This window comes from Lissotriton helveticus, chromosome 6 (genome assembly GCF_964261635.1).
Source record: "Lissotriton helveticus chromosome 6, aLisHel1.1, whole genome shotgun sequence".
NCBI classification, from domain to species: Eukaryota; Metazoa; Chordata; class Amphibia; order Caudata; family Salamandridae; genus Lissotriton; species Lissotriton helveticus.
In genome coordinates, this window is record NC_136067.1 from 69775200 (window position 1) to 69787940 (window position 12741).

At 44.5% G+C, this 12741-nt stretch overlaps 1 protein-coding gene across 3 annotated transcripts in view; it reads right to left on the bottom strand.

The window, feature by feature from the left end:
- The window catches only part of LOC144762234 (uncharacterized), a 407676-nt gene that overhangs the window by 177929 nt on the left and 217006 nt on the right, over window positions 1-12741 (bottom strand). For all 3 annotated transcript variants that reach the window (XM_078647378.1, XM_078647376.1, XM_078647377.1), the window contains exon 5: window positions 7333-7410. In XM_078647378.1, coding sequence (XP_078503504.1) covers window positions 7333-7410 — 78 coding nt within the window. The remainder of the gene's footprint in view (window positions 1-7332; window positions 7411-12741) is intronic.

Below are 12741 nucleotides of genomic sequence, written 5' to 3' on the forward strand. Positions count from 1 at the left end.
GAATGCTCAGGCGGATGCACTCAGCAGGCTCGTTCAGGAGAACCACAAGTGGGTCTTAAACGACGAGGTGCTAGGAAACATCTTCGAAAGATGGGGCACTCCAGACATAGATCTGTTCGCCACCGCCGAAAACAGCAAATGCCGAGATTTCGCCTTTAGGTTTTACCAACCGAGAACTCTGGGGAATGCGCTATAGATCAGCTCGTCGAACAGCTTTCTGTACGCTTTTCCACCCATTCCCCTGATTCCTGCAGTGCTCATCAAACTGTCTCAGTCTAGAGCGCGGATGATCCTCATTGCTCCCGAGTGGCCTCGACAGTGATGGTTCACAGACCTGCTCCACCGGTCTCTCCAACCCCACCTGCGGCTTCCATGTCGGCCGGAGCTTTTAACGAAGTTTGGGGGGCAGATGGTGCACCCCAACCTCTCATCGTTGAGTTTGGCGGCATGGCTCCTGAGATAGTACAGTATGGACACTTGAATTTGCCTGACAACTGCATGGAGATACTCAAGGAGGCTAAGAGACCATCCACCAGGACTTCCTATGGCTACAAGTGGAAAAGGTTCTGCATCTGGTGCACGTCCAAGACCGCTGATCCTACCTCTTGCAAGGAAGATGTCATCATTCCATATCTCTTGCATTTGGCTCAATCTGGCCTTAATTTCCATTCTATTAAGGTTCACCTCGCAACATTAACTGCGTATAGGAAATGCCCTTCACAAACATCCTTCTTCTAGATTCCTGTAATTAAAGACTTTTTGGAGGGATTGAAGAAAGTGTGAACTGAATGTGGTGCTGTCTCGGTTGATGAAGAAACCTTTTGAAACCATTCATAAGGCTTCTCTGCAGCATCTTTCCTGGAAGGCGGTCTTCCTTGTGGCTATAACATCGGCCGGCAGGGTGAGTGAGATACAAGCCTTGTGTTGCCAAGAGCCTTATACAGTGTTTCATGCTTCTAAGGTTGTCATGAGGACTCACCCTAAGTTCCTTCCTAAAGTGATTTCTGATTTTCATGTCAATCAGACGATAACTTTACCTACGTTCTTTCAACATCCTTCCTCTCCGGCGGAGAGGTCTCTTCATTCCCTGGATGTAAAAAGGGTGTTGATGTTCTACTTAGATAAGACCAAGGACATTCATAGGCCAGACCAATTGTTTGTCAATTATGGTTCGGTCAGGACTGGTCTTGCCACATCTAAACAGTCTATCTCTAGATGGATAGTGTCCTATATCCAGTTGTGTTACCAAAAGGCTAACAAGACCTTAGGGGGTAAGCCTAAGGCCCATTCCACCAGAGGGAAAGCAGCTACAGCGGTTTTGCTACATAATGTTCCCATTGCAGATATCTGTAGGGCTGCCTCTTGGAAGTCGGTCCATACCTTTGCCAAACACTACTGCCTGGACTCTGATGCCAGAGCAGACGCTCAGGTTGGGCAGGCTTTGTTGAGAAATCTGTTTGCACAATAGTGTTTTTTATCTGTTTCCTCCACCACTGGTTTGGTTTGTTGGGATGGGCTTGCCATTCTATTCACACGATTATGACTATACACAGAGATCCCCTACTACAGAAGGAGTAGTTTCTTACCTGTAACTCCAGTTCTGTAGTAGGGGTATCTCTGTTATAGTCATAAGCGCCCTCCCTCCTCCCCGGTGGATGAAATGATAATGTACTGAATGCTACAGGCCTAGCTTTATACACCTTCAAAAAGAACTGAAAGTAAAAGGCCTTTGGCTGTGCATCCTGGGATACTGAGGGTCTCTGGAGTGTTCCTTAAAAGCACGGTATCCCTTTTCCAGACACATAATGGCAGCCTATAGGGCTTGTCTGTCCAACCCTTCCTCTCTATCATGACAAAGGATTTTTGTGAAGGGGAGTTTCTCTAGGTGTGAAACTTTACAAAATGTGTAAAATTTAATATTCTTTGGCTATCTTTCTAACTTCGAGATGAAGTGATGGCCAATGTAGCCTTGTAGTTTTAGGCTGCATTATTTGTCTTTGATTTTCTCATAAGTGTCTATGAAGGTCTGCAGAAGAAGACAACTTAAGAGACTATTTTGATTGCTCCGGGGTCCACGCACATGGGCGGGACTATTCACAAGATTATGACTATAACAGAGATACCTCTACTACAGAACTGGAGTTACAGGTAAGAAATTACTTCTTATCATTTGGCAAACTTATTTCAAAATAAATCACTGACTTAAACACACTGGTTGGCATGCGGTATTGGTATGTTTAATTAACCGTGTTAGCTTTTGAATGACCACTTGTCTGGCATGACTACAACTCCCATGATGCATTTTGTGTATGAGGTGAAACGTGGCATGGGGTTTTACCTGTACACTGTGATTTGCCTGGGGGATTGTGCACGGTTATACAGTACGCAGAGGATTAGCGCTTGCATGCATCGTACCTTGTGATGTTCCTGCTGCGCCGGATATGTCCAATTGTGTCACTCCGATGACTGCCTCAGGCTCGATTGTCCCCTCAAGAAGGTCCTCCAGGGCTGTGTTTGCGAGTGCATTCGATGGACCCCCTACTGTGCCCACTGCTTCCTTCACCCATTCTGCTATGCGCTCCTTTGCGCGTTTCCTCAGGTCATACCACCTTTTTTTCAATTCCTCAATGCTGCGGTGTGTGACTCCCACAGCAATCACTTTTTCCTTTATGCACAGCCATATTTTGCGCTTCACAGCCTCTGGCACCTTCAGGGACAATTTCCCAAACAGTTTGTCGTGACTACTGCTGACACCTTAAATCAGGTGTTCAAGTTCCCTCTCAGAGAACTACAGCTTCCTCTTCCTAGGCGTGGCACTCTTCCCTGCATCGTTTTTGTCCATCCTGGGTCTGGGAACAGTAGCTGGATACAGAGTGTGAGGTTGCTCAGCTCAGCTTCAGGTCTCTGCCTCCTCCTCTGAGCTCCTCAGGGAAATGAATGAAGCATGGCCTGGATGACTTCCTGGTTGTGATCTCATCAGCCTGCTTCAAGTGCGACCCGTTTTTTGCAATTTCGGTATTACCGATTTCGCTAATAGCAAAATCACTAATCCCAAAATCACTTGTTTTGCGATTTCATGTGTTAGCGAGTCGCAATTGTGTACTCAGTCCCGATTTAGCGATTTATTGCAACTTGCAAACTTTTAGCGAATCTCATGATGCATTCTGGTTAGCGATTTTTTTATTTGCGATTCCTTATTTATCGCAAATAAGGAATCGCTTTTTCTAGTTTTGATGCATGTGCACCAAAATGCCTTTTCCACCTATACCTGTGTAGGATTATGGCCAAAATACAACCCAATAAGATACAACCCAACAAAGTAGTAATGAATCTGACCAGATATGAGAACACTCCCACAGCACTATACCTTTTCAGCGAGTCTAGCGACATTCAAACTGAGGTAGATAGGATGCGCAGAAGGAGCCCCATAGGGGAGGATGCTGTTTTACCACAAGACTTCCCATAGAAGCGATTCATGGAAGTAGCAAAACCAGTGCACAAACATGTCTGCCCATGATTCCATCTGTGGTCCCAGGGTGCCCCTAAGTGGATCTGAGGCAGTCTTATTTTATAACAAATGGACCCCAGACATAGAGTTTCAGTGTAGGGCTGTCCATCTCGAAGATATGAAGGGAAATAGGTCCCGTAAGGGAGGGTTGAACAACAGCATATATAATCCATGTCAGGAAATTTGGGATACAGAGGTGGGTGGATACACTTGGCTAGAAGGGAAGGGGCAACCCCTAAGTGTACGGAAACGTACACTATATTCTTTGTGTTTAAAGAGGTGAAGGAACAATTCCAGTGGGCATGAATAAAACCTGACACACAATGCTGCACATTCCAGATATGCACTGGGGCACCTGCACACTGATGGATACTTAAAGACAGTGCAGCTAGTTGGCCTACACTCAGCTCTTCCCCAGATGGCATGACATTTGCTCCCTCGCGACAATACACACCCCAACCCTGGTCATTCCCGGAGAATAACTGACAGATTTGTACCAACACCCGCTAAGGAAGAAGACTATTCCGTTGTATCAGGCTCATGAAAAAAGAACTGCTAATTATTTTGGCTGGGCTCAGTACAAGGACATTCCAGAAGAATTCAGACTGTTCTCTGATGCACAATTATCAGCAGGAGGGTCAATACCCAGGGGCGGCTCCTCCGCTAAGGCGGAGGAGCCTTGCCCACTGCTCTCAGAGCAGTGGAAGATAGAAAAATAAAATGATAATAACAACGTTATTATCATTTTATTTTTCGTAGCTACAAGGATAGGTTTGGGCGGGGTAGGGCTGGTGTCACAGGGAGAAGTGTTTTTTGCACAGTAAGTGCACATGGCGGTTTGGCCAGCTGTTTTGGGCCGGCCAGTCATGCGCACTTACCATGTTATCTACCCAGCTATATTGCACAGCCTGGGTGGAGAACATGCACAGGCTCCCAGTCCCTGTCTGAGTGCCGAACCACAGCGCTCAGACCAATCACCACGCTGCTGTCATGATGGTGACATCGTCATAATTGGCTTAGAGGAGTCTGTGTGCTTCCTGCTTCCGGGACTCAGAGTCAGGAAGAGAAACAGAGGAGAGACAGCGGCTCTGAAGAGGTAAGATATATTTTTTTCTCAAACTCCCGCGCCCTCGTTCATCGATATGTGATAGACTTCATGACTACAATAGAGGGAGGTGTGGGTGCAAAGATCATTGCCTCCTGCTGCACCTTTATTCCAGGGAATGAATGAATGAATGAATGAAATGGCTTTTATAATGCGCAGCTATGCCCAGTGGGCGTCAAGGCGCCTAACTCAAAAACCTAGCACGTGCAGTCAGGAACAAGAGCTTACTGATATGCTTTAATGAAATACCAGGTTTTCAACGCTTTCCTGAAGAGATCAAGAGAAGGCTGTAATTTGATCTCCAGGGGGAGAGTGTTCCATAACTGGGGTGCAAGAATGGAGAAGGCCTTGCTCCCCCATCTAACCTTCTTAGGGCGTGGGACAACCAGTTGGTTTAGCTCTAGAGAACGTAGGCATCTGTTCGGAACGTACCTCGTGAGCAAGGATCCCAGAGCATCAGTCGGACCTGCCATCAAGGCACGGTACGTGAGGCAAAGAAGTTTGAACGAAACTCTGGAAGGAATAGGGAGCCAATGGAGGCTCTTCCTGGCCAAGGTCATGGATGACAACCAGGGCAGGGCCAGTACAAAACGCGCCGCCGCATTCTGTACGACCTGCAGGCGCTGCAGGAGGCCCTTGTTGATCCCGGCGTAGAGTGAATTGCAATAATCGAGCCGTGAACCAACAAGGGCGGTAACAACCTGCTTACGTGCCTGAGGGGAAAGATAGTGGACGATTCTTTTAAGAGTCCTAATGACACCCCAACAGGTGGCCACGGTCCTATTGACCTGGAGTTCCATGGAGAGCCGGGTGTCAAAAATGACGCCAAGATTCCTAGCAGATTGTGTCGGAGTGGGGCAGATGCCCAAGGATGAAGGCCACCACTCACCTGACCACAGGCCCTGGTCTTTACCAAAGACCAGGACTTCTGTCTTGTCGCCGTTCAACTTTAGGGAGTTGAGAATCATCCACTCTGCAACAAGTTGCATGCAGGACCTAAAGTTGGACGCGGCGACATTCACAGGGTGGGTCAGGGACACCATAATCTGCGTGTCGTCAGCGTACGACACTACTTCCATCCCCTGAGATCTTACTAGTCTTGCAAGGGGGGCCACATAGATATTAAACAGGGTCGGACTCAGGGCCGACCCTTGTGGCACCCCACATTGCAAAGACTTTGCAGGGGAAAGGAAGTCTCCAAGCGTTACACGCTGCTCTCGTTGATGAAGGAAAGAGCTCAGGAGACTAAGAGCCGGTCCTGCTACCCCTGCCTCCCTTAACCTAGATGTTAAGGTAGAGGGAGACAGGGTATCAAAAGCTGCTGTAAGATCCAGCAGGACTAGCACGGTGGATTGACCCAGATCCACCTTCCGGCGGATGTTATCCGTGACCTTGGTCAAAGCAGACTCCGTGCTGTGAAGCTTTCTAAAGCCATGTTGGGACCCATCCAAGAACCCTGAGGAGTCAAGGAAGTTGGAGAGATGGAAATTCAGGTGGGCCTCCAACATCTTAGCAGGGGCCGGCAGAAGGGATATTGGCCTGAAGTTCTTCAGTACCCCCGGATCCAATGTAGGCTTTTTGAGGAGGGGTTTTACTGCAGCTCTCTTCCATGCTGCAGGGAAACTACCCTGTTCCATGGCTCCATTCATTATTTCCAACATCGGAGGAAGAATGATATCCCTACATTCCTTGAGTATTTTCAAAGGGACCGGGTCCAGAGGAGAAGCTGATTTTGTTTTATCTAGGAGGAGATTGAGTCCCTCCAGGGAGAGTGCAGGGAACCGATTAAAGGTCTGAGGGGCAACAATCTCCCGGGATTCAAGAAGTTTAATTCTAGAGGAGTTCACCTCACTCAGAGAGATCCTCTGTGATTGTAGAGCTAGACAGATATCATCTATTTTTTTATAGAAGAAATCTGAGACATTACTACATAGCTCCTGGGAAACAACAACGGGATCAGGGGCCTGGAGAGAGCATAAAGAGTCTACGATCTTGAAGAGCTCTTTAGATGATGTAAGAGAACAGGTTAAGTGTGTAAAATAGGCCTGTTTCTCCTTGATAACTCTGTTTTTATATTCTCGTAACAGGCCCTTATAAGCTTCTCGATCTGGACAATGGGACTGACTCTTGCCATCCAAGCACTGCACCATTTACAAACAGACATGCATGAGGGGGAGGTGCCCCTGAGCAGGAGTGGTTCTCAAACTGGTTCCGCTTGCTCTACCAGTGGCTTTCCGGTCTGTGCACCACATTGCGGCCTGTTTTCTTTGTGCTATTGTTTTTGCATAGCTTCATGCAATTGGTGTTATGGGCCTGGTACCTCATGTGTGCAATCCTTGTTATGCCAGGCTATAAAACTATGAGGGCCTTGTTAGCACTAATCGTATGAGTATTCTGTTTATTTATGTTTCTTTACTGCCTATGCAGTACATTTGTTGACTGATGTCAATGAAACCTGGTGGCAGTGGTAGGAACTGGACATGTGTTTGTTTTTGCATAATACATGTGTAGGCAACACATTCAGCAACATGTGTACAAATGCAAAGTACCGACATCCTGAACAATCCTCATGGGTTTAGTATTGGAACGTGCTAACGGCCAGCTGCAAGAACATGCCTATGCAGTTAGACTGTGCATGTGTCTTGCTCGCTGCAGGGTATTTAACTCGTGCTGCACCGAGGCTCTGCGCTTAGCCTCGTTTGATTTACGGGGCACTCACTTGTCTCCAAGTCTTCAACTGGCGGTTTCTTGCATTCCTGGATTCCGGTCTTCTCCGTGACGTCAGCTACCTCCGCACCTGTAATAGAAGCTCAGGAGAATTAAAACTGCACATCTTGAACCTACTGATTGAGCGCTTGTGAACAGTTAGAAGCAGCGGCTCCACAAAAGGTAAACACAAATCTATTTTTATCCTCAAGGCACATTGGACATTTGCTTTCTTGTTTCCTTCGAAGCAATAGACTCAAGAATTATTTTGTATAAAAGACCGTATTGCTTGCAAAATCAGCGCAAGCAACATAGGGAGAGAATCTGAAATATGCATCGTGTGATATAATCGGACATTAGATACTCGCGCAGACACTTATTTCTTGTGTGTGAACATAGAACTTCAAGACCCATTGTATGGTGGGAAACCTTTTAGTATATGTCTTTTCTTTCTGCTTTCAGTTTTCTTTAAAAGACATAGAAGAAGCTTACTGAGAAAGGTGAGTACTAGTAAGTGGCATACCATTAGCACTTGTTAACACACATTGAAGAATATCTCTTATCTCTAAAGTTTAATACATTTGTTCTGTATTGCAGCATGTTAATTGCAACAATCCTCCGCACAGACATTTTGCAAGGCAATATTCTTTATTGGCGCTGTGAACCCTATGGTGAGGCCTTGCTTCTTTTTGGCTTTGTGATCCTCTTTGGTGTTTAAGAGCCCACATGATTGTTGGTATGTTTACTGATAGTAGGAAATTAAGTTTGTACAGCGAAAGTGTTATGTGACCTTTAATCCATATCTTTTGTTGCAATAACAGAAAAGAGTATATGTCATACAACTGTGATTGTCCCTCAACATCTGCTAAATCCCACACCCACAGTAGACCACAGATACAGCAGTATCCAGAAACCAGTGTTCATGGTTCCAGTAAAGATGGTGCAAAGAAAGCGCATTCCTGATTTACTGGTATTTCTTTTGTCTTCTCCTATCCCCCTTCCCTTTGGGACCTTTCAAGGGGGCAGTGTTTAATCCATTGGTCACTCATCAGGTCTTATTGGGACCTGGGAATTATCGTTGCACCATCGGAACCACCTGGAGTTCAGGTGAGTGGCTTACGACAGAAGACTAAGACACAAACGTTAGTGTTTATTTTGGACGTCAAATTCATTATGAACCCTACTCAAGCCTTCCCTGTTTTAGTTCAACTGGCTGAAGTAATTTATGCATTACACTTAGAGATGCAAAAGTTAAAATAGGAACACACCATACTTAGAGACTAAGTATCTAGAAGTATAGTTGAATTCACAAAATAGAGAGATACAAAACCAAGAGAAACTCGCCCTATGCTGAATCCTCCTAAGTTTGGGTCAACAATCTTTGCTTCCTCAATTCCACCTGCACCATGCTCTGATCAGAATCTACAAGTAACGGTTGTAACACCCAGTTCAGTAACTCTGGCTAATCCAGAATGTTTTAAAGGGGACATCACGCACTTCGCTGCATTTATGTTTCAATGTCAATTACATTTTCTTTGTTAAACACCACATTTCTTCTACAGATACGGCTACAATTACATGTATTATTTCTTATTTAGGAGGAGTTGCTGCAAATTGGTCCATTGCCCTAATTGAAAATAATGATCCTCTTTTGAACAGTTATGCATCATTTAAGAATGTAATGACAAGACTTTGCATGCCATGTTTTTATTCATTCTAGTGACAATGAGTTGCTAAACTTACGGCAAGGTTCCAAAGTCTTTCTTACATACATCAATGTAAACAGTCTAATTGCTGAGACACAATGGCCGGAAGAGTAGCACACTTCTCTGTTCTAAAGAGAACTCAGGGACGACTTGAAGGATTCACTGGCTTATATAGTGGACTTACCTGAGGATGACACAGAATTCATAGACCTGGTAGTTATGTTATGTTATATTTAATTTATAGAGCGCACGGCTACTCGAGAGTGGACCGGCACTTGCTCCAGAAAGAAAGATACACACAAATCAAAAGCTAAAGAGCAACGTTTTTAGTTTTTTCTTGAAGAGCAATGGATCCTGGGTGCCCTGGAGTGCCAAAGGCAGCATATTCCAGGCCAGACCAGCTTTCCGAACAAGGGAGCTCCCACCGAGCCTTTGGCGATTGAACCTGGGGGTCTGTATCAGTTATTGAGCAGACAAACGCAACTGTTTCCCAGGTTTATAAAAAGCAAATCTCTTCTGAAGATAAATGGGGCCTAAGCCATAAAGGGCCTGATGCGCGATGGACAGCAATTTGAATTTTAGACGAGATTCAACTGGGAGCCAGTGAAAGTTAAGCAAGTGGGTGCGAACAGTATGTCTAGATGACAAGCCCAATAACAGTCTGGCTGCCGAGTTTTGGACTACTTGCAATTTCTTTGCAAGAAAGCCCGAACTACCAACCAAAAGAGCGTTCGCATAGTCCAAACGGGACAAGATGAGAGCACGGACCACAGTTTCCTTGGCACTTCCAGGCAGAAGTAGGAGAAACTTCCTCAAGATTTTCAAAGTGCCAAAGCAGGTCCCTGCCAATTTCTTCACTTGTGTCGAGAAGTTCAGATTCTCATCGATAGTGGTCAAACTCGATCACAGATAAGGTGAACATAAAAGTGAGAGACCACAAGGAGATTCTAGGGTGGTGGTAATTAAAATGGAAAAAGAAAGAAGTAGCCGACAACACAAATGGCTCTTAATCTATACAGATTGGAGATCTTAGAAAACCGTTATCTGTAGAAGAAAAAGATAGACGCCGCAAAGGGAATCTTTGTATTGCGGCAAAACTGGGCATTTTACCAAAGAATGTCCAATAAAACCCCAAAAGAATAAGACAGTGGCCAGCATGGACACAAGTCTTGTAGAATCGGAAAACTAAAGCTCTTTGAGAGAATTGTGATTGTCCCTTCGAGAGTTGATGGTCATCAGATCTCACAATATGTAACTAACATTGTCAATTGAATTCCAAGACACCTGACCGTTAAATTTATATTCATCGCCTCTGCACAAAACAGGCATAGTTTGTCTGTTCCAACTGATTCCGGAGCTACCAGAAATGTTCTTGATTTGACACTGGGCAAGAAGTTGGGAATTCTCCATGTGCTTAAACCTGAACCAGAACCAGTAAGAGCAGTAGATGGTTCTGCTATTTTCTCGGGATGTGATCGCTTTAATACTACACCACTGACTTTGGTTTGTGAAAATGGGCATACCGGACAAGCTATATTTGAACTCATAGACACACCAACGTTTGGAGTTATTCCCAGTATTCCATGGTTGGAATACCATAATCCAAAAATTGACTGGGTTCAATGGACTGCAACCTTAGATTCTCCTTTCTGCAGGGCACTGTTGCCAAAGCCACAATATCCAGTCACACCATAGCAGAGTTTAAAAAAAAAAAAAAAAAAATGTATATAGCGCAAACTAGACCCGAACCGAATCAGGTATCAGAGCGCTTTACATAGTTTTTCAGTTACGTTACATTTTTACGCTTTCCAGTTACTTTCATTTTAGGCACGGGGAGATTAAGTGATTTGCCCAGAATCACAGGAGGTTTTGGCGTCGTTACCGAGACTCGAACCCAGTTCCTCCAGGTCCGAGGTCGACATCGTCCCCTATTATATTACCACAAGAATATCATGATTTTTCTGACGTTTTTGGCCCAGTTCAGGCCACCAGGTTACCATCTCAAAGGGTATATGACTGCCGGATCGATCTGATCCCAGGTGTTGTCTTACCCTGCAGTAGGTTTTAAAATCTTACTGAGCCTGAGACATAGCATCTACGTAAATATTTAGATGAGTTATTAGAATTGGGATTTATAAAACATTCAACCTCACCGGTCTCCTCGCCACTCTTTTTCGTAGCAAAAAAGAATGGGAAGCTTTGGGCTTACATCGATTACTGAGTAGTAAATAAGGCACAATAAAAAATTGTTATGCATTGCCTTTAATCACAGTACTCTTAGACCAGGTATGTGGATCCACCATCTACACTAAATTGGATTTACACGCTGCATACCATCTCATATGCCTGAAAGAAGGAGATGGGTGGAAAACCGCGTTTAGAACAAAATTTGGCCTATTTGATTATACAGTAATGCCGTTTGGGCTCTGCAATACTTAATTCACAAATTTTGGATGTATGTGCTATCGTCCATATAAATGACATTCTGATTTTCTCCAAAACAGAACAAGAGCACATATTCCATGTTACAGCCATTCTACAACAATTTCAGAGAACATTCTTTATATGCAAAATTAGAGGAATGCACTTTCTATGTCAGATCAGTCGAGTTCCTTGGTTACTTGCTTTCCCCAGAGGGAATTACAATATATCCTAAAAAGGAACATGCTATCTTTACTTGGCCATTGCCAACTACTGTAAAAGAGGTCTAAAGAGCACTTGGGTTTGCTCATCTCTACAGTAAATTTATTCCAAACTTCTCTGGTATTGTGACACCCATTTCTCAGCTCTTAAACAATCTTTCAACACTTTAAAAACAGCATTTCCCACAGCCCCTGTTCTATCCCACTCAGACCCTGGTCAACCTTTCTTTGTAGAAGCAGACACTTCACAAGTAGTCCTTGGAGGAGTTTTTTCCCTAAAAGATCAGAACACAGGTCATTCACATCCCTTGGCATTTTACTTGCAGAAACTGCACCCGCCTGAACAGAATTACAAGGTGGCTGAGCCGGAGCTTTTAGCTATTAAGGCAGTTTTCACAGAATGGCAACATAATTTATTCTGAGCCAAATATACTATCACGATCTTTACAGATCACAAGAATTTACAGTTCTTCACATCAGTAAAAGCCCTTACACCATGACAGATGTGGTGGTTGCATTTAGTGAGTTTGGTTTTTCTCATTACATACCGCCCCAGGGCATAAACAATTACAATCTAACATCCTGCCCAGACTGGGACACAGTGAGGACAAAGAGCATTGTCCTTCACCTCCAAGCATCATTCCTTCTGACAAGATAGCGGCAACTACTTTGGCTGACATCTTAGTATTGAAGGTCAAGAAGGCATCTAATGCAATTGATTTCCAGAAAAGGTTACAAAACTCAAGAAATAGTATAAGAGACAATTATTTCTTTGATAATGACCAATTGTTCCTACCACAATGAGAGTGACAACAGATTTTACAATGGCATCAGCTGGTCATGCCAGTGTGCACAAAACGTTAGAAATGTGTCTAAGAAATGTTTGGTGGGAAAATATTCGTAATGATGTCCAGACATACGTTAAGACATGCCCTCTTTGTGCACGTAATAAAGCCCAACATATAGCCCCTGCAGGACTTTTACAACCACTACCCATTCCGTCTGCACCCTTGCATTCAACCAGTTTGGATTCCATTACAGATTGACCAGAACAAATAAAAATACCACCATATT